Below are 22,801 nucleotides of genomic sequence, written 5' to 3'. Positions count from 1 at the left end.
TCGGTGACTTTCGAGAAACAACCATGAAATGTCAGAGATTATGAGAATTGAATATAGAATATTTCATTTAAATAGATAGCTACGCCGTCTGTGGAAACGGTTTAGGCTGACAGAGCACCAATGGAGGTTGATTAGATGAACATGAGGTCATGAGGACAAATCAAGAGAAATTTATCACGATGATTTCCTGAGTATATCGCGTGGAGGTCAACCTAACACACCATCTTTCTCCGAAGTTCGCGGATTCGATTCCTCGCACGGTAAAAAGCATTTGTATTCATGTGTATGACTTTTTGTATTGGTTTTGGTGCTTTCTATGTATTATGTACCTATTTACTAAAAAACTATATTTATATCAGTTGTCTAATACCCATACCACAAGTTCTGTTTAGTTTGGGACTATAGATGGCGCTGTGTGAATTGTCCGGAGAAAATGTATATATATATATTCCTCTTGAATCACTCTATCTATTAAAAAAACCGCTTCAAAATCCCTTGCGTAATTTTAAAGAATTCAGCAAACATAGGGACAGACAGCGACAGCGACTTTGTTTTATACTATGTAATGACAAACAAGTTGATGGTAAGTGGTAACCGTAGTCTTCTCATATATGTGGATGTATGTAGATGTTAAGCCTCCGTAACTTCATTGCTCATGTCTCAGTCTCAACCGAAACAGCGTACGTCATCAATATTAACACAAAGGGACGAAAATCTGGTGTGGAATTAAACCTAGATCCAAATTAGGCCACGGGTATTACCATTCCATCATCACCTAAGAAAGCTTAGTTAGTTCAAATACAGATTAAACCTACTTCTTTAATCTGCGGGTTGAAAAGTTACTTGCCACACCGTCCCAAAAAAATAAATAATTATTTTTATACCCAAATGCCTATACGTGAAGCAAAAACTTTATACATACGAAAATTACGCAGTATGAAATTTCGCACACTTGTAGTTTATATAGAGAGGTAGTGCAGAATACTAGGTAATATATATATTTTTAATTATGCATAAACAATACACTAAATCGATAAAAAGGACATTACACACACTTCCATGCATATATACTCTTTTGTTTATTGTTAAAGTCTGTGGTCAAATTAAGAATAGATTAATATTGTTTATCTTTAATATTATTTGTCTATACCGGAACTGACAGGCAACCTAAACAGTGTAAAAACATGTATGACATGACGTTACATTACGGCTACACAAATGTCCGACCTGTCCACCCCCAGCCCTTCAAGTGTCGATATAAATTTTCCACTTCACAAACACTTTATACTAATTAATCAGTAGAACAATTGGCCAAGCGCCCTCACTAGAAAGCGTCACTTGCAACTTGCATAGGGTTGGTAACTACCAACATATGTTATTTAATACTTAACTATTAAATAAGATGTGTATATTTTAAATACATTCGATTTAAATTTCTTGATTTATATTTTAATCGAATATAGATTTATACTAGGTTTGTTAACGGTGTGTCGTTTACACAAGCTCACATGTTGCGTTGCGTTTATTCTTAAAAACTCGGTCTTGACCGATCCGATTATTTTTTATTGGTAAACGATGGTGGCCCGAAGATCGAAATTCGATGACATTTTGGTCTCGATCGGTCAAGCTGCTTCCGAGGAGCATCATTACAAAGAGAGCAAATCTATCTTTAAGATCGCTCCGCTCAATAACATAATTGTACATGTTGTTTATATAACATATAATATGTTATATAAATAACTGTGATACTGTCGCCATGATTGCTACAACGCTTTCTATTTCTACCTAAAAGTTAGCTAGTAGAGGAAGCCATACAGCTCGCCTTATGTACCATTTTTGTTGTGCTATAAAGAATAAAAAAACTCAATAGTTTCTTCTGATTACACAACTTCTAAAAATATAAGGTTGATAACCTTCTATTTTACTTTATTTTTAGTATATTAGGTACACAATATTATCTTTCTAAATAGATTATTTTACCGTACTAAAATCCTATCCTAAATAACCTATACAAATAAGCTTGCTAGTTTTATAAATATCGATAAATATATGAGTTATGAATTTCTGTAACGGTTTGTAAACTTGGGTTTTTCAAGTTACGACAATTCCGTTTTATTTCCGTCGATATACCTATAACTTGACTGGCGAACAAGCTGAGAACCCATCAACACCAAACCACAGATAAGATAATATCACATAAACAAACGTAGAAAATACGCGAATGTACCACGTCCAGTTGAACTCCACGCGGTTTCCCCATACCATGGAAACCATTATGTTAAATTCCTGGTGAATATGCCACGATGGGCTAACTGATCTGACATCATACTCATTTTATCATGATAATGTTAGGACAGTAGAGTGCACCATTCCATTACCTTCCCTTAAAAAAGGAATTGGATGGCAACCCTATCACTGTTCAATATCCAACATTGTGACGCGCACATGTCGGTGTCCACCTGTCGGTAAACATTGCACCCCAATGTCGCACAATAAGTTGGACAGTGTTGTTTTTATTGGTCATTAGGGAACGAGCCATTTGATATGGTTCCGAGTTCTCGATTCAAACGGTCAATAAATTTAATAAGTAGGTATATCTTTTTTTAAATTAGTAATAATAATCTCGAGTAATAGAAAATTCTAATAAATTAATATTATTAGATTTTTCTCGAGACTTCAAGACTCAAGCCATTTAGTTGTAAAATAGAAAAAAAAATTAAAATGAATACAAATATTTTGAATAATATACTAACATAGAAGGTTTACTGTTAAAGTAATTATTTTATTTTTATCAACCTCGTATATTTTCAGACATACTGTAAATTACTATATCGTAATGAAATATTAGGAAATATGAAAATAAAGTCAATATGTATAAACAATGATTTATTATAAAATATAATATACATGATATTATACACTTACAAAATCTTTCTATTGCTGTTTACTTGGTCTAAAGAAGTATATTATAATTCATAATCGGCTATAACTAGCATATATTGAAGTCAGCAATAGTTGCAAATCCGGAGCACTAATGTATTATTCTTTCTTACCCTGTAATTTCATTGTCGTATCTTAACTCTTCAACCAAAACATATTACAAGGACGCTATAAGTTTATTATTGTGCTTGTAAATAGTCTTGGTTTTCCAAATATAAATAAACAAACATAACATATAGCACTTTATACAACATGAGCTATGTGATGGACCGACCAATTCAAAGCAGCGGTTGGTGGTCGACTCCACGAGTACCAGAATGGCAGCCAGTAGGTAGAAATGGCGAGCTCTCGTAAGGCGGATGACAAATGCCTCTCACTCCACTACATAATGGCCACGACTGTTCTGTCAAGAGCGTATCGAAAAAGAACAGCACTTTTATAATTATTATAACAAATTATTCAATATTTTGTTATCACTTCCGCTTTTTTGTTCCGGATTTTCGAGTGTAGTGGCGCAAGATGGCGGCCTATGAACAGTGAATCGGACAAATAAGGCATTCTACAAGCAGCCCGCAGAACGGAACGGACGAGTGTTGAGCGTATTCCTAATAATTGTTATTTAAAAAAATCTTTAGTACACTACAATTTATATAAAAATGTAAATCCTTATAAAATTAATTAAATGACATAAAAAATGTAAAAAAATAGTGTATCTTCTGTGTTGTTAGGAAGGCAAGTGTTGGAGGAACCAGTGCGCGCCGTTAATAAGATTGTCCATCTCGGCGGGCAGCGACGACAACGAGTGATTGTCATCATACATGTACACCCTGCAAATACACATCAATTGTCATTCATATCTAATTTAACAGTCACCTATTATGATTATTATGTTATACATTTTTTTATACTCTTTATTTCTAACACAATTGTAAATTTTTATATAATAAATAAATATAAATGTTGTCTTAATCTTAATAATATTATAAACGCAATAACTACTGCACAGATTTTTATGAAACTTTAAAGTAATATAGCTTATACATCTGAATAACACAGGCTAAAAATTTGCGGCGTTGCTTGCTTGAAACATATCATAAGATGATAAGGTACTTATTTATGAATGACATAAATCGATCCAGTATTTTATAGATTTAATCTATCATAAAAATCGTTATATGATATATATATACGCTCCATCTTGTAAACATAGACTACTTTTTATCCTCCTTTACACCCTTACTTAATCACCCCCCCCCTCCCCCTTCACTTGACTCTTCCCTTACTCAGTCCCCTCCCTCTAACACACTCCCCTTTCCTCCCCCCTCCTCTTCCCCACTCCGAAAAGCCAATCCTATTGACTAGTAGATGCATCAGATCTCACCTGGTGGGTACACCGTTAGCCTTCAACCGCCTAGCGTAGTCCAATCCTTGGAAATGTGGCACCCGCTTGTCCCCAGAGCCCAGCATAAGGGCAGTGGGCGCTTTCACACGGTGAACATGCGCCAATGGCGAACAGCGACGCATTGCCAGCAACTCCTCTTCTGATAACGGGCCATTTTCCTTGAACTCAAAGCCGGCTTCTACTGCGCACCTAATAAATTATTTTGTATCATTTTATAATAATTTATCTATTTGTTAGAATATGATAGTTACAATAAGTTGTTAGTAATTATATAAAAAGACGGCCTCGGTGGTCTAATGGCTTAGCACAACGCTTTACTTCCAATGGTCGAAGGTTCGATTCCTCGCACGGCACAAACACTTGTATTGATAAGTATTTACTAAAAAAATCTCTGTATTTGTCTCAGTTAACTAGTACCCATAACACAAGCTTTAGGTAGCTTAACTTGGGTCTAGATGGCGCTGTGTGAATTGTCATGAGATTATTATTATAGTGACTTGTATGAGCAGCCGACTGCAGGATTCTAATATAAAATAAAATAAAAATAGGTTTCATCATATTCTGCTGTTTTCACCGTACAAATATCACACCGTTACAGCTAGTGAATATTAGATGATGCAGGTGCATGGGCTAACTGGCGGAATGCTATTAATTAAATTTACAAATAATAATATAATTAAAATTACAAATAAAGCCCACGTCATCACGTCTTCGTAGGATACCCGTATCATGCCTCCAGCTTCAGCTCCAGCTATTTAACTCCCATATTTCATCCTACAACCTAAAACACAACTTACAGGGGGGAAGGGGAGTGTTAGTGATGTGGACTGATAACCCCATTGCTATAAATGCACCATGTCAGGTTGACCTCCTTGCGGTTCCCCGTGGAATCCATTGCGGTAAATTGTCATTTGCCAGGTGGGCTAACTGACCTGACTTCATGCTCATCATATCATCCTCCACTAATGCCCCGCCAGCGTAAACCATTAGCGTAGGCCACATCATTCCATTATCATCAATAAAAAAACACAGCTTACAAAGCAAGCTGCTTACAGGATGAAACAGGTGTAAAAGAGGTACCTATGCAGATGTAGTACAAAGCACGTAAACTAAATTTACTTTACTCACCCATCAGAATTATCAGCATAATGGCCTTTAGTGGCCAGATCTATCAGTGGATTTCTCATCACCATTACTTTAAACCTATCCGGGTACTGCCCAGCCAAATGCCCGACAGTGAATCCCCCATAACTCCCACCGTACAATAGACAATCATCCAATCTGCTGTCGCTTTCTTTTACAGTATTTAGAGCGAGAAGACAATCTTGCACGTCGTAAACGCCAACATTGCCAATGAGACTGCGTACGTTCTTGTCGCCGAATCCGGTCGAACCGCGAAAATTAACTCTGATGGAGGCCAGACCTATGGTAGTAAAGTTCAGCCGTTCAGAGTTTGCGTTTCTGACAGGTTTTTGTTTTTGTAGTAATGTGACCAAATGACCTTGAAACAGCGCAGTTAGGTGGTTTATATGGTTTGACTTTTAAAATCTATTGTTTTTTTTATATTTATTAAGTAGGTAATAATTTTAGCATATAATTAATACGTTTATTGTAAGTTGAAATAATTATTAAATTTTTAATGTCAATAATGAAAGTTATTTAAAATTTGGCTGTAAATTGTACGTTAGTTCAAAGTTACATCGTCCATTCGATACCAACCCGTCTGAACCGCAAACTCTTAGCGCCCGGACTGTGATAACTTTTATTAATTACTCTAAACGATTCGGTAGTGCTTTGTTTAATTCAGCAAGCATTAGACTAGAACGAGTATAATCTGAATGAACAGTTAACTCTAGCCTTCTAAGTTGTAACCGAACTCTTTTAATTGCCTGATGATGGAGAAACACGGTTTTGTACGGTAACTGTCATCTACGTATATAAACACCACGGATAAGTGATCCTGTGGTACCACTCATTCGTTACCATTCCAGAGAACTGTGATATCATACCTCAGTAACCTTTAATTTTCTTTATCTGGCCCTTCAACTGAGCACTACATGACATCTAAAAAACAAAGCAAGTTGCTAGCGGCTGAGTAAGCGAGACTTAAGAATCCACACAAACGAATTTGTACAGTCTACACGTTTTACAATATTGGTCTACACTCAATAATAACAAGGATATTGAAAACTACTACGGAATGTCATAAAGTTTTAAGTAGTCGGGCCTTTGTGAATATTTGTTGCTTCATACATGCTAATGGGAGCGGGAATACACAAAACAATACCAAAAACGTTTAACTAATGATAATATATTATAATATATAAAACCTACATCAATAAAATATAAACTAAAATGATTCTTAATTCTCTGTGCATAAAAGCTGTATTTCCATTGTGTTATTTAGTACGGGCGATCTCCGGCTTCGCACTCATGCAATTATTATAGGCAACTCTTTTTTACATAGTATAAAATGTAGTCGTTTCCGCCGTCTGTTCGCTTAGATCTTTTAAACTACGCAACAGATTTTTTAATGCAGTTTCGATCAATAGATAGAGTGATTCAAGACGAAAGTTTATATGTATAATACATGTACACCTGTACAAGTGTCGAGGCGGGTAGCCAGTTGAAAATAAAATAACATATCTGTTTGTGACTGCATTGTGACATCTGCATTCAATTATTACCCGTCACGAGCCGAAGAATAAGAATTAATATTAAAAAAATTCAAGCTTTTTGTAATCATTAAACGATTATTACACTACTTTATTTTATATTTTTTTTAAAAAATATGTGAATAATGTAAATAATTCAATAAATGTTCGTTCTGCGTTTCTAAACAGAAAAGCACGAATACAATGTATGCGTTGGTCAGGCCTCCACAAAGAAATTCAGTTCACCGTAAAATGAAAGAAAAGCAGATCGTTTACACAATACAAACGATAAAAAAGAGTGACTGTAATTGTGAAACTTTTATTACTTTTTTAAAGGCGAGATTTTTTAAAGTCAAGGATTCATTTTTTTATTTGTTATTATTGCGAGGAAAACAATCGTATATTATCTATTTACACACCAAACCACAATCTTTCATATTTATCTACCATATAAAAAGACAAATTATATGTTGCAATAAATATATTTTAGGTACAAACAAAAAACATCTAACAGTTTGTGTCATTTTTTGTAATGTAAACACCAGAAAGTGCTCAAACTAATAATTTTTGTGTAATTTACACAATATACAGAACAAACATAAAGAAAAAGAACAATTTCAATATGAATCAAGTCATAAACGCAATTTAAATTTACGAGCAGTTAGAAATTCAATCTGATAAAGCCCTAACAGGAAATTAAAACGCCTCCGTTGAAGATGCTATTTTAGGATTTTGTTTGTTTTGTTGCAAAATCTTATCTTCGAATGCGAAATACGTCAATGGTCGGCAACAAAATGTCAGCTTGAACTAGCAATATGGGGTTTTAAGTCTTTCTGCTATGGATAGAATAAGGAGATTCAGCGTAGAATTCCAAAAGACGATCCAAATGATGGAAAAAATATATGCATCTACGTCTAATCAAATCTATATACATCTACGTCTAAGCAAATCTATATACATCTACTTCTAAGTAAATCTATATACATCTACGTCTAATCAAATCAAATGTTTTAGATTTATTCATGTAGGACATTTTAGCCGCTTATATGAACGTCAAGTTTTTTTATATTTATATTTTTTCCATGCTGTCCAGTTCAGTATACACATTTAAACGCAAGAAATTCAACTAAATTGCTTTTTTAAAATCCAGTTTGTTTGTCATACTTGTTTGTCATTTAATTAATCGTTTAGTGAGTAATAGGCATTGCCCAATAAATATAATTTAACAGATGTTTTAAATTTAAAGATAACTCCACTATAGTGGAATTCCTATAGTTTCTAATTGTAAAAGTTAGGAACAGCAAATTTGTCATTAAATCTAGTATTAATGTTATGAATGTAGACTATAAATTATTATTTCATACAAAATTTTGCATGTCTTCACATAAGGCGATTTGTATGCATCTATATGAACCCACTTTATAACTACTGTGCGTACTACATTCATCGCAAAATAAAAAATTTCATTTCATTCCATGCTTTGATATTCTGTATGTCTCCACACCCCGTAATTTTAATGCCATGTCTCACCTTTCAACCTAAACACAGCGTCATCATCGATAAGAACAAGGAAACGATATAATCTTACGATGGTTTTTACCCCGTGTAAAAACCATCGTTCCCTTGTTTCATATTCTTATAGGACGGCAACTATTAACAATTAATACTAATATCTCAGGACAATACACACAGCGCCATCTAGGCCCAACTAAGAAGAACTTGTGTTATAGGTACTAGACAACTGATATAAATATATAAATACATTTTTTTTAATGTATACATGATATAGAAAACACCCAGACCGATACATACAATCATATAACAATTATGAATAAAAAATATATGTACCATAAAATGTTTGTGTCGTTCGATGAATCAAACCCACGACCATTAGAAGTAAGGCAGTGTACTAAACCGCTCTTCACCGAGACAGTAAAATATATCACTAATTAGATTTGAACTCAGAAACTTTTGATCTAAATCGATGTAGCAAACTTCTTGGCCACGATCTCTTTCGACGAAGTGCGCTAAACTGCTAGACCACCGAGCTCGTCGAATATTAGATAATTAATTATATATATATGTTCAATGAACTACTAACTTACCAATCAGCGATATCCGTTGAATTGAACATGGAAGCGACATCAATAACCGGGTTCCGACTGACCACCACACTGTACACATTAGGGTACTGCCCGCTCAGATGGCCCACAAGGAAACCACCATGCGACCCCCCATACAGGCAGATCTTCTCCGTATCTATGGGGAACCGTCTGACGGTCTCGTCTGTCGCGTATTTACAGTCCTTCACGTCGTAATCGCCCACGTGTTTTGGTAAACAGTTTAGGGTGGCCTGACCAGCGCCCGTTGAACCGCGGTAGTTAATTGGTAGTACCGCAAAACCTGCATTTTTTGGGTCTAATTGTAGTTTAATATGTAAGGCCATGTATACTAGGTGTCCCAACAAACGTTTTTTTGCCATATAAATTGAAGTACTAATCTATACTATTATAAATGTGAAAGTAAGAATGTTTGAAACCCTTTCACGCAAAAACTACTGAACCGATACTTTTTATTTAAAAAAACATGCGAGCTAAGTCGCGGGTAACAGCTAGTTTGGCTATAAAAAAAGTAGGGGTTGGTGATAGAAAGCTGGAAATGTAGGGTTGTATTAATTTTTTAACGCCACATTATAAAATAATAAAAATGTTAATGTCAAAAAAATAAGTTAGGGGTTGACAACACTTATCACTTAGGGGTATGCAAAATAGATAGTAGCCGATTCTAAGACATACTGAGCATGTATATAAAATTTCAGAAAAATCGATCAAGCAGTTTCAAACTGGTAACTAACATTGTGACACGAGAATTTTATATATAAGATATAGATAAATAGAAATAATCTTTATTCAAATAAACTCATTACAAGCACTTTTGAATAGTCATATTTTGATTCTACCACTCATTCGGAATGCAGATTCATCACAAGAAGAATGAGCAAGAAACTTGTGTGTTGCTCTTTTTAATAGATGTTTTTTTTTATATAAATAATTACAGTATAACAAGTAAGAGGCATGCGATAATCAACATAGAAGTCGCTACACACTCATTATTAATGTAATCAGATAATATTGTCAGTGCTATAGATTTAAAGTTTTTCTATAAAAACATTATTATCGTTAACGAATTCTTCAATTTTATAGTAAGCTTTTTTGCAAAGGAACTGTTTTATTTGACATTTAAATCTTTTTTCTGGCAGTTTTATAACAGACTCTAGAAATTATATAATAGAATAACAATATAATAGAATAATAATATATAACTCTAGAATATTATATAAAAGTCTACCTACATTTGTAATATTTCTGTCAGTACTCGGCATCCTTCTATTAAATTGAGTCTCCACGTTGAGTGTACGCGTTATAAGCCATATAGCACACTATTATAAAAACTTACTAATGTAGTGCAATTATAACACTTGTATACTACCTAGATCTACAGGAAACAAATTAAGTACTTGATCACAACATATAACGCTACAGTGATATGGTGATAACCATCGCGCTACAATAGAATAGTCGACGTAATATTTACAAAACATAACTTCTTTGATTAATAATTTGTTAATTAGTTATGCATAGAACTTTAAAAATGCATACATTTTAAATACATTTATATTTTATAAAAAAATAATACACAAGTTAAATGTGGCATCTAGGAAATAACTCTATTAAATAATAAGATACATAATATAGTAGTATAGTACTAGGCTACCACACTCGCACGGGTGCTCACTATGTACAATAGCCACTCATTTAACAGTTGTGTAGGTAATTCATCATCCCAGTTTATTCCAGATGCCATAATTTTTGAAAAAATATTTTTGCTCTGATAACCACTAGAGCTAACAATCCAAGTGGATCAAAAATACGAGAGATGTCAGATATATATCTTTTAAATTACGCAATGGATTTTTATGCCGTTGGCAGCAATGGATATAGTAATTCAAGTGGAAGGTTTATATAATACATGTCATAGTATAGAATAAGCCAACAAATTCAACGATTTGTAATGTATTCGTGCGAAGCCGGGGCGGGTCGTTAGTTACAAAGTATATATAGAATGGACTCTTGAATGAATTCTCACATAGGAACCATTTTTTTTATTGATAATAATGTATATTACTTTTTATGTATGTTTTTAGTGTACATTAATTTGAGGTAAACAATATTTAACCCCTAGATATATTTCAATTACAGTGCCCACGGGTGATCACCCGGTCCCAACGTGTAAATTTACTTTGGTTGCGGAGTGACCCACCGGTGCGCATGCGCATCTTTAACTTGTTAAACTACGAAAAGAATTTTAATGCTGTTTTTAACAATAGACAATTAGTCTAGAGGAAGGTTTATATATATATAGTATATGTACCCGTGCAAAGCCGGGTTCGCGAGTATAAAAAATAAAATTACCTAGGAGATTGAACAAGGCGGCGTCGATCATGAACGCGTTCACGAAGTTACCGTGCGGTCCGCCATGCGGCCACACCACCAATGGCAGTTTCGTCTCGCTGTCCGGCGCTAAGTACAAAGCCGTGAAAGACTCTGAAATCATACATAGATAAATAAGTTACTCGATCCAACTTCACATACGTTCATTAATATTGAGACAGGGGGAAGGGGGAAAGGGGATTGTTAGTAACATGGACTTATGTCAGGTTGACCTCCACGGGGTTCCCCCTAGAAACCATCGTGATAAATTCTTGGTGAATTTGTCACGATGGGCTAACTGACTTGACCTCATACTCATCTTATCATCCTCTGCTGATGCTCTGTCAGCGTAAACCGTTAGCGCAGGTGAGTGCATCATTCCATTATCATCTATAAAAAAATTGGAAACAATTCTCAACATCTGTAACGTCATTAGCTGTTATAATCAGCTTACGTACGCTCTTTCATACGACAAAGAGATCCAGAAAGACCGCACGCGCCATTAGGCATGCTTTTTTTTTTCGGACTACTCTAATGCTGTTGGCCGCAGCTAGCCTTTACAGCTTCACCGGACGTTAGGGGGCGAGTGCAGATGGCACTTCTAACCCGCGGAAGGACTTATAGAGCGGCTGAAGGCCAACTCCTGCCTGACAGATACGATTTTAGTCTGAGGGCACCACTAGAGGTTCGAACCTCGGCTCAGGCCGTCGTAATTTCGATCCCCGTTTGAATTGGACGGGGGATCGATCGGAGGGGGTTAGGCATGCGTAAGGTATTCCCGTGTCCTTCAGTCGTACGTAATTTAACTGTTTGTAATTAGTATAGAGCAGACCATATTTATAGAGTTGCTAATAATTAATAATTCTTAAGTGTTTTCTTGTAAAATATAATGTATGAAATAAAAAATATAATTTTAAAGAAAGCATAAGGACATAAGTCATTCGCGAAAACTCACGCGAAAGAGTAAACCAAAAAATAGTTAAATGCGCGTGTTGACTTTCCCGCACTAAAGCGAACGCGCTCCTCATCGCACATAAAAAAACGTGCTGTGTATAAGCAGTTCTTGGGTGGTGTAGCGGAATGGTCGGCAAGAATTTTTAGGTGGGATCCGAATAGTGTGGGAAAAGTTCAACGAGGTCCAGCAAAATTCAACTGATAATAATTAAAAAATCTAAAAATCAAATTCAAAATTTAAAACACAAGACCTAAATTAATGTGAGAAACTACACCGACGGCCTCGAGCTAGTTCTTTATAGTTTGGTACTCGAGAGGAACAGTAAATTTGAAGTGTGTCTTCTAAGTGGGCGTCCGTTAATCTATAACGAACGAACGATATTTGTTTTTTATAAAAGTCAGTTTTGACAAGAAAGAAAAAAAGAAAGAAAGAAGAAAGAATGACAAAGATGTTTCCCATATTTTCACGGTTCGAGTTTCGATCTGTAGATAATGTACAGCACTGGAACTGTAAACCTTTCTGAAGTGCATACTCACTGACGGAATCGGTGCTATTGTCGTGTTCCAGGTTCAAGTAGCGTACTATAGAGGGCGGCAGCGGAGACTCGGGCCGCGTCCCTACTGGTTGCCACGAGATCTCCGCTTCACTACCCGCAGCTGGCAGCCGGGCCACGTATAACTACAATCATACATACTCTTTGAGAAAAAATACACGCTACTGGACGAAATCATAATCACGTGCGAAAGAATGAATACATAAAATAGTTTAAATGCAATCACGATTGCACGCGACACGATTACACGGCAATTATTGTGAAATTATATTACAGTGTAGATGCCCTAATGAGAAAATTAAGGCACTTACACTATAATACCGTAGCTACGCTAGTTACATACGTAGACATTACAATATAGATTAGATTATTATGAGGTCAGGTGAGTTAGCACATCGTGGCGAAATTACTAGATCGATATTTTCAAGGACCACATGGAGGTGGACCTGACTGGTACATTGCTAGAAATATGGCCACTACCCCAATACTAACAATCCCCTCCCACACGGTAAATTGTACTAACCTGTCCTGGTGTGGTCATGTTGGAGAAGGCCGCGAGGATAACGTCTCCTTTCACGTCCAGGACTGAGGTAGACCCGGGGCTGCCGTTGTATGAAATGTCCACTATCCTTTTGCCATCTAAGGAAATTAAAAACACAAAACTTACAAAAAAAAACTAAAGGAATATACAATTTTATTATTTACTAGCTTTTATCCGCGGCTTCGCTCGCATAACTTCATTATTGGCTGCTGAAGTAGCAAAATGTTGATACTATTTTTTTAATGAAAAATATTTGTTTTTTTTAAATAAAAAGTATCCAATGTTCATTCTAATACCTCCAAGAACACGTGTACAAAATTTTATAATAATCGATGCAGTAGTTTTTGCGTGAAAGAGTAACAAGAAAATAGGGATATCCAATTTTCACATTTATAATATTCAGTAGGGATTTAATAACTTAATTTTGTATTGTATTGTATTTATATTGTAATACAGACACATATTATCTAATATATAAAATTCTCGTGTCGTATTTATTTCCAAATTCCTCCGAAACAGCTTTATGAAATTATCTGTGCATATCGAATAGGTTGGAGAATCGGCCCATATATTTATCATACCCCTCAAAAATAAGGGTTGAATGATAATAATATACCAATACGTACCAACATCAGCGACGTAGCTTCTGATTTCGTTCTTCTGCGGTGTGGAGAACACGATCCTACCGTCGGTTGTGAAGCACTGGCCGGGCAATGATAGATTGAAAAGGCCATGGAAACTGACGTTATTCCATATCTTCAGCTCTGTATCCACAATGTCTATAATTGTGGATACTTCTTCCTGAAATTAATGCAATAAATACAACTGTATATCTTATCTAAATATATATAACAAAGGTGACTGACGTAGAGATCTATCAACGCACAGCCCAAACCACTGGACGGATCGGGTTGAAATTTGGCATGAAGGTAGATGTTATGACGTAGGCATCCGCTAAGAAAGGATTTTGATTAATTCTACCCCCAAGGGGACAAAATAGGGGATGAAAGTTTGTATGACACTTTGTCAATTTCAAACCGATAGGGCTGAGACTTTGCATGCATAATGCAGCTATGACGTAGGCATCCCCTAAGAAAGGATTTTGATAAATTCCACCCCTAAGAAGATAAATTAACGCGAGCGAAGCCGCGGGCAAAAGCTAGTTAATATTATAAACGTGAAAGTTTTAAGTGTGGATGAATGTTTACTACTCTTTCATGCAAAAACTACACAACAAAATTAAACTTTACAGAAATATAGCTAATACAGAGACTATAATTTAAAAATATATTATGTTAATTGGTCAAAAAATATCGATAAAAGACACACTTCTCCTTTATCGATATTTTTCGATGTATGATATGCAGACGAAATTGCGCGGGTCAGCTAGTAAATTTATAAATTGACGGTCTCGGTGGTCTAGCGGTTTAACACACACTCTATCCTGAGGATAAACCGTCACTCTAAGACTATCCTTCAATTCTTGTCCCTGACAGGTTTAGGTAGCGAACTTTGAAAAAGGGCGCACACAATAGATCTCTATGTAGATCTGAGCACCTGACAATAGGCCAAACTCCCCTAATAAAGAATAGCACACTGCTTTACTTAATGGTCGCAGGTACAATTCCTCGCTAAGTATATATATCAGTAGTCTAGTACCAATAACAGGTAGTTTTCTTTCTTTGGTACTGTTAAAAAATTGTGTATACCGTAAATATCATGATTGTATAAGAAATACCATTTTAATATGCTTTTCTTAGTACTAATATTATCATTATTTTTATTATAATACAAGCTCTGCTTAACTAAGGACTAGCTGGGGCAGTGTGAATTATCCAGGGTTATTATTATTTAATGTGTAAGTCATAATGAAAATTCATCCGTAGTGTACCATAAAAAAAACAACTCATACTATTGCTAAATAGATATATTAGTTACCGAGTCGTTCCCTTTGAACACGAGAGCGTGACAAGCGTGATGCGGCCCGCCGGTTGGTCTCTGCAGCCACGTAACACCAGATGCTGATACACGTGGTGACCGCACTGATTGGCCTTCGCGAGACAACACACCTGAATGAAAAAAAGGTTGGATATCATTCTCTGCTTCTTCCTTATCCCATCATTTCATAAGGTTGGCGTAATGTCTTTGTCTATTTCTCTTCTATCCATTTCTGTACGCAGTCATCTCGTTATTTACTCCCTTCGTAATAACGTGTAAGTTTATACATATATTATGTATGTCTATTTATTTATTTAATATTATTATAGTGTGTACCATCTACCCTTTCCGTGTATATTAATCCTCTCTTCTCTTTAGAAATGTTTATAACGATAACACCACCTTATATTATTAATTTTCTACTTACTGTTTTTCTTATTGTATATTTTCTCTGTATGCAATTAAAGAGATTATTTTTTTTACTCATTTTCATAGCTTTTGCTTGTTTGGGTGTGTCTTGAGGATGTGTGTGTTTTTGAGAAATACTTACTTAATTTGCCATCGAGGGAGAGATTGAATATGTGTCCGTGTCGGTTGGTACAGAACATGAGCCCGAGACGGCGCGGCTCCGTCTCCCACGCGACACCTACAACACTCTTGCCATCTGGTGTGAATGAAACCTACACAAAACAAAATATATACACATAAAAAATAAATAACACGTTTTAATATTTTCTGGTTATTTATACGTTGACATCTTAATTTGACTGATATGTTTGTGACAGCGTCAAAATATCAGAATCGCAAAAATAAAATTCTAATGGAAAATATCTCGTCGACAGGGACACCAGGGTTCATCCACACCGCTGGAATTTAAGTGGTAACGGACAGTGCGGTTTCATAGAAGTTTTCTCCCGCGTACACCTATATTGTAAAATAAACTTCCTGCCAGGGTTTCCTTGATTAACTACAGCATTGGATTTTTCGAAAACGGTATATAAAGGTTTCTTAAGAGTCGGCAACGCACACAGGGGCGTCATGCCCCTGGTGTGTCAGGCTACGGTAAGAGTTTACCATCAGATGGGCCGTATGTTGGTATAAAAAATGTGTAGAAAGACAGAAAACTAAAAGGTGGTTAACTACCTTATAAAGGTAGTTGATATGACTTCCTTTTAACTTATTGGAACTGCAAATTAGTAATCATTTATTTCATGCACTATTTGGGTGAAACTGCAGGACGTATGCAAGTTGGCGGACCTATGGTAGTAAGAGATAGCCGGACCTTTGACGGTAGAGACAGTCATCCGAAGCAGTGAAACAGGTGGCACTGCTGTATCAACAATGTATTTTTATACCACATTTTCAAAGTACAAATTAGTTATTATTGTGAAATGAAGTTCCATTTTAACTGCAATATATACTGCTGCTGTATGAATATTGTATTTTCTACTACATTTACAATTTTTTTTCTCTTCTTCTAGCTCCGGCAATTTGTAGGCTCAAAGTAGAATATATATTTATTTATAACGTGAATTTGAGTTCCATTTTCAAAACTGCAATATACACTTCTGCTGTATTATTGATACAGCAGAAGTGTATATTTATTATAGTATATATTGTTTTTAACTACTACATTTTCAAAGTACATTTTTTTTTCTTCTGGCTCCGGCGACATATGGCCTCAAAATACAATGTAGATTTATTTATAACGTGAAATAGAGTTCCATTTTCAAAACAATAAATAAATAAATCTACATTCTACACCATCACGTAAATGTCTCAAGGTTATATTTTATTAAGAACTAATAGATAAGACAACAATGAATATCGTTGTATAACAGTAATAAATTTTATCACAGTAATTTATTCCATTACGTACTTATTTAAACAAATGTACATAATTTGAGAGTTATTGTATATCTGAATAAAATCAAAGTATCTGTATTTACAGACTTTTTGTATTCTACATTATGATAATAATGGAATTTTGTTTTTCTAATTTCATTTTCAGCTAAGATTTTTTTAGGGACCGGTAAACAAAGACAATATACTGCGCCGAACTCTAACAATGAAATAAACGCAAGGCAAAGATGAATGTCATTAATTTTTACATAAACAAATGTTTTACATGTTTAGTATAATATATTATTTTATATATTTCAATAAAAATAATTAAATAGTCACTTATGAACGTCAAGTATTTTGTATTAAGATTATTTTCCCTACCATTTAGGTCAGTCTATAGTATGAGAAGAACTGGCAAGAAAGTCAACTGAATTTCTTTTTTTTGTTTTGTAAAGCCAGTTTATGAGCATTTTTTATTTTGGTGCCTAAGGCGATGGAGAGCTACGCTTGGAGTTACTCTAACGGACATGATCCGAAACGAAGTATTTCGATGGAGGACCAAAGTGGATGACATATCTCTCAAAGTATGTTAGCAAAAGTGGCAGCGGGCCAGGCATATCAACCGAACAGTGATAGTAGATGGGACATAAAAGTTAGAGTGGAGAACACGTACGAGTCGACGGAGTGTCGGATGCTCTCCGAAATTATGTGACCATGACATATAGAAGGTGCAGCATCAGGAAATGCTTATTTCAACAGTGGATAATAACAGGCTGAAATGATAATGATGGCTAACATTATTTTTACATTAATTTTGTTACGTTCTCTCTCTGTTTTCACTTTTTAATTGTCAGACTATGTTATATGTATATGTATATGGTATATTTGATTTACATATTCTATTTCATATTTATTTATAGATTGATATATATTATATGTATTTGTGTATGTATATGCATGTGAATGTATTTACTTTTAGTATATGTATAATTTTTTTTGACCTATTGTTTATTTATTGATTATATTTGCACCGCCTACAATTTTTCTCTGCACAACCTGTGGTTGACTGGTAGAAAATGCCGTAAGGCGTTAAGTCCGCCATATGTACTTTTACCTTGGTATATTGTGCATTGAAGTTATATAAATAAATAAATTAAGCAAAACTTTACCTGTCCTGGACACCAGCTCTCTGGCAAGCCCTCCAGCACAGTGAATTTTTCAGTTTGTAGTTGACACACCACTATTGCAGAGAGGTACTTGCCAACCAACTGTTCACCCCAATCTTGACGGTATACAAATTCTTCACCCTATAAAAAAATTACCTAATTGGAACGACAATCATTGTGACCGTCCGTAATAGTAATAATAGTAAATAATAATAATCACATAACTCATCCATGCTTGGCTAAGGCCCGCGTGTTTGAATATATTACCCCCGTAAAAAGGGAAATATAATAAATATATATATATATATATAATAATAATAAATCAAGGGCCCTGAACCATGGCCGACTGCTTCTACCGGGGGTATGTTGCCATCTCCTCTCCTTAAGAGGAGAGATGAGAATATTTGGAAAAAAAAAAATAATAATAAGTAAATGGGAATTACCTACCATATATAGGGAAGGGGACTGTTAGTAATGTGAACTGATGATTTTATTGCAAGCAATGTACTATGTCAGCTTGACCTCCAAGCGGTTCCCTCTGGAAACCACCGTGATAAATTCTTGGTGAACATGTCACAATGGGCAAACTGACCTGACCTCATACTCATCCTATCATCCTTCACTGGTGCCTCGCCAGCGTAAACCGTCAGCGCAGCCGGGTGCACCATTCCATACGAATAGGACTATTAGTAAGTCACTACATTTCCAATCCATTAAAATTATTCCAATTTTAAAAAACAAAATATATACTTTAAATTAACTAACAAAATAAAACATAAGTACTGTATAGTAGTAAGAATTATACAGTACAGTATATTATCTATTACTATATATATTACTAGCTTACCCTTGAAACCACGTCTACAACACACATACTTGAAATTTATCATTATAATTCACCCAATTTACATAATACCTTTTTAATTTATAACCTATGATTTATTCTGATGTATAACCTATATTACTGTAAAGTTTCATCAAAATCAGTTCAGTAGATTTTGCGTGAAAGAGTAACAAACATCCATCCATTCTCAAAACTTTCACGTTTATAGTATTAGTAAAATTGCTATATACATATGTCACACCTTTTTGGGGGCTGATTCGCCACTGCCTTCAGGTTTGGTTGTATCCTTCTCAGCTTTCCTCTTAATAAACGGCTCATACTTTGGGGCTTTTCTTTCAGCAATATACACAATTGCAGTCTCATCTTGAGACCATTTCAAACTGCCAAATTCAGCTGAAATAAACATATGTATACAGATACTGATAAATAAATAATTAATATTAATAACCATGGACAATTAACACGTTGCCATCTAGTTCCAGGGTAAGCAGAGCTTGTGCTATTACCCATAGCACAAGCTCTGCTTACCCAGACAACTGATATAAATACTTTGATATGTTTTAGTAAATACATACATAACATACATAGAAAATGTCCAGACGAATACAAACAAATCACTCTTGAATACAAATGTTTGCACCGTGAAAGGAAACGAACCCGCGACCATCGGAAGTACAGCGGTGTGCTGAACCGCTAGACCACAAGGGCTGTCAATACTCCAGAAGAATAAGTCGCTACGACTTCATTACCATAACCTACTCTTCAACTAAAACTTACAAAGCAAGCTCTAACAGGCTGAAATAAATGAGACAGTGATACGCAAGCAGATGACACTGCAAAAAGTAAATTCTATTTGAGTCCTGTTCAGATTATGGCCACTGATTAAGTCTTTCTTACTGAGAAAAATGCATACCATGCACTACAGGTTACTACATTCTCTCTAACTAAATTAAAAAATAAATCTGTATTTTTGTAAACATATATAAACTCTTTTATCAAAAAAATAAGTGTTGTGTGCAAACTTACAGAAGAATGAACAAAAACTTGTGCATTGTTCTTTTAAATAAATGAAATTCAGAATTCAGAATTGTATTTCTAAGATTTTGTTTGTTGTAATAATCTTAGTTATTTTTAAACTTTCATGTTTAATACACGTTATTTATATTATTAACCGGGTCTTAACTGGGATCACAGCTAGTGACCAGGGCTAGTGCAACAAAAAATGTTGAGAGAGGTAAATACCATTATTTACCATAACAGGTTTCATATTAATGGGGTTTTTTATGGATGATAATGGAATGGTGCACCTGCCTGCGATATCGGTTTACACTGGAGGGGCACCAGTGGAGGATGATAAGATGAGCATGAGGTCAGGTCAATTAGCTCATTATGACATATTCAGGAATTTACCACAATGATTTCCAGGCGGAACCGTATGAAGGTCAACCCAACTTGGTACATTGCTAGCAATAGGGTCAATAGTACACATTACTGACAATCCCCTTCCCCCATATAAAGTGGTTTTTTATGGATGATAATGGTATGGTGCACCCGCCTGTGCTACCGGTTTACGCTGGCGGGGCACCAGTGGAGGATAATAGGATGAACATGAAGTCAGATCAGTCAGAAGCCCATTGTGACAAATTCACCAGAAATTTATCACTATGGTTTACAGGGGGAACCGCATGGAGGTCAACCAGACACACATACCTGACTACATTGCTAGCAATGGGATCATTAGTCCACATTACTAACAATCCCCTTCCCCCCATATTAAGGATTAACAATATAAGTAAGAAACTTACAGTCAGCATACACATCCCCATGAATATCGAGTGCTGTGAGATCAACACAATGCACCAGGTTACTCTTACTCCACACCTCCAAGTACTGTTTCTTGTCTTTATCCTTCTCTTCGCGTATTACAGCCCGGTAGGTATCGCGCGGTGACACGGCAGACAGTAATCTGTTATATTTTAAATTCGAAACATGATAATGTGATGAGCATAGTCATATTCATATTTATAGATGATGGTTACCACTTACTACCAGCAAGCTGTTAGCTTGTTTACCATTGAAAATACATTAAAACTCAATTTGACTGAAAAGTTGGAAGTTCTTTTTATACAGTGAAAGTTACAGGTAAGAGTGACATTACATTATCATTGTGACCCGATGGTTCATGTCCATGATGCCATTTGATTGGAATATTTTACTTTTCCCACCCCTCTTATATCAGCACTGGTTATAGGGTTTATGATAAGAATATTGCAAGCTTATTCAAAGGTAAATTTTAATATAAATTGAATACAAATTAAAAAATATTCAATATAAATGGGTATACTTATGTTTTATTATAAAATGAATATGAGCAGCAGAGGGTGTAGACTATAGATGAACTGGTATGCAGGTAAGCAGAATTTTATTTATTAACTCTTCATTACGCAAGTAAAAAAAAATGGATATAATGAACCTTAAAAAATATGAGTACAATATTGGACTTGTAGTTAAGAGACGGGATTACTTCAGTTCTGTCTTTTATGATAATTGGCAAAGTACCAAGAGGCTAAAAACTCTCTGACATTCATAACATTATTAGCTTAAAATAACTTACTCATTACTGACATCTGTACCAAATGTGGATTCAGAGATAACTTTCAATTTGTTATCAAGCACATATTCCAAGAGGTACTTTGTTGATTTGCCTTTGTCTAAGTTTCTCACAGACCATTTCGAATATATTCTATCACCTTTACTGTTGAGTTTTCCTCCCACAATGGATGGAATCTTGGCCAGTCTCCTGTATGCATTTATTATATTCTCTAGCTGAAAATCATATAAATACTTGTCTACACATCTATTTGGAAGAACATACATGTTCACTGACTGGGCAGAATACCAGACTGGATATCTCTAAATACCCTCAAGTATAATATATAAAAGTATTTATTAAAATTATATACATTCATGTTCATGTCTTTATAATAATCATAGCAATAACCATTATTACCGCCCCTAAAGTTCGAACTTCGGCACAGGGCGTTTTGATTTTAATCCCCGTTTGAAGACAAAGGATCAATCGCAGGATATAGAAACCTGACGAAACTCTGGAGTTTTATTAGATCCCGCGGCCGTTCTCGATTTTAATATTCTGTTCCGAGTGCAAATGTTAAAAGGATAAAGCAAAAAGGAACGCAATTTGCAAACTTGGCAAACACAATGAATAATACAAAGCAACATCTCACTATACCGGTTTACATACGTGCCGGTAAACATAAATTGCATTTCAATTTTTAAATTCATACTTACTTGAGTAGTCATTTTTCCCTCAGAAAATTCGGAAACCACTTGTAAATATTACCGTCTTACAATGATATTAATAGGAGTTCAAACAATATTCATATATATCTCTTATCATAAATAAATACAGACGAATTAAAACAAATAATGTTGAAATTGTTGGATCATATGAT

At 35.1% G+C, this 22,801-nt stretch overlaps 1 protein-coding gene across 1 annotated transcript; it reads right to left on the bottom strand.

Moving 5' to 3' along the window:
- Positions 1 to 2,934: 2,934 nt before the first annotated feature.
- Positions 2,935 to 22,768, bottom strand: LOC131852488 (acylamino-acid-releasing enzyme-like). The gene is made up of 14 exons (XM_059203154.1): positions 22,638 to 22,768; positions 21,943 to 22,154; positions 21,134 to 21,294; positions 19,570 to 19,721; positions 18,488 to 18,625; positions 16,024 to 16,153; positions 15,474 to 15,604; positions 14,162 to 14,336; positions 13,518 to 13,633; positions 12,978 to 13,119; positions 11,469 to 11,600; positions 9,102 to 9,399; positions 4,322 to 4,531; positions 2,935 to 3,767 (listed from the first exon to the last, which is right to left on the bottom strand). Exons 1-14 carry the CDS (start codon positions 22,647 to 22,649, stop codon positions 3,665 to 3,667), a joined length of 2,112 nt encoding a protein of 703 aa, XP_059059137.1. The 5' UTR covers positions 22,650 to 22,768; the 3' UTR covers positions 2,935 to 3,664.
- Positions 22,769 to 22,801: the final 33 nt, after the last annotated feature.

The sequence above is a fragment of the Achroia grisella genome, unplaced genomic scaffold (genome assembly GCF_030625045.1).
Source record: "Achroia grisella isolate CSIRO2021 unplaced genomic scaffold, CSIRO_AGI_Agris_v1 utg853, whole genome shotgun sequence".
NCBI lineage: Eukaryota > Metazoa > Arthropoda > Insecta > Lepidoptera > Pyralidae > Achroia > Achroia grisella.
This window is presented reverse-complemented; position numbering and strand designations above follow the sequence as displayed.

Bases quoted from the DNA above. Each gene is read 5' to 3' on its own strand.
- LOC131852488 (XM_059203154.1), bottom strand. The intron at 21,295-21,942 runs GTAAGTTATTTT...AAAATATAACAG, and splicing joins GGTACAGATGTCAGTAATGA to ATTACTGTCTGCCGTGTCAC. The intron at 9,400-11,468 runs GTAATTTTATTT...CAAAAAATGCAG, and splicing joins CGCCTTGTTCAATCTCCTAG to GTTTTGCGGTACTACCAATT.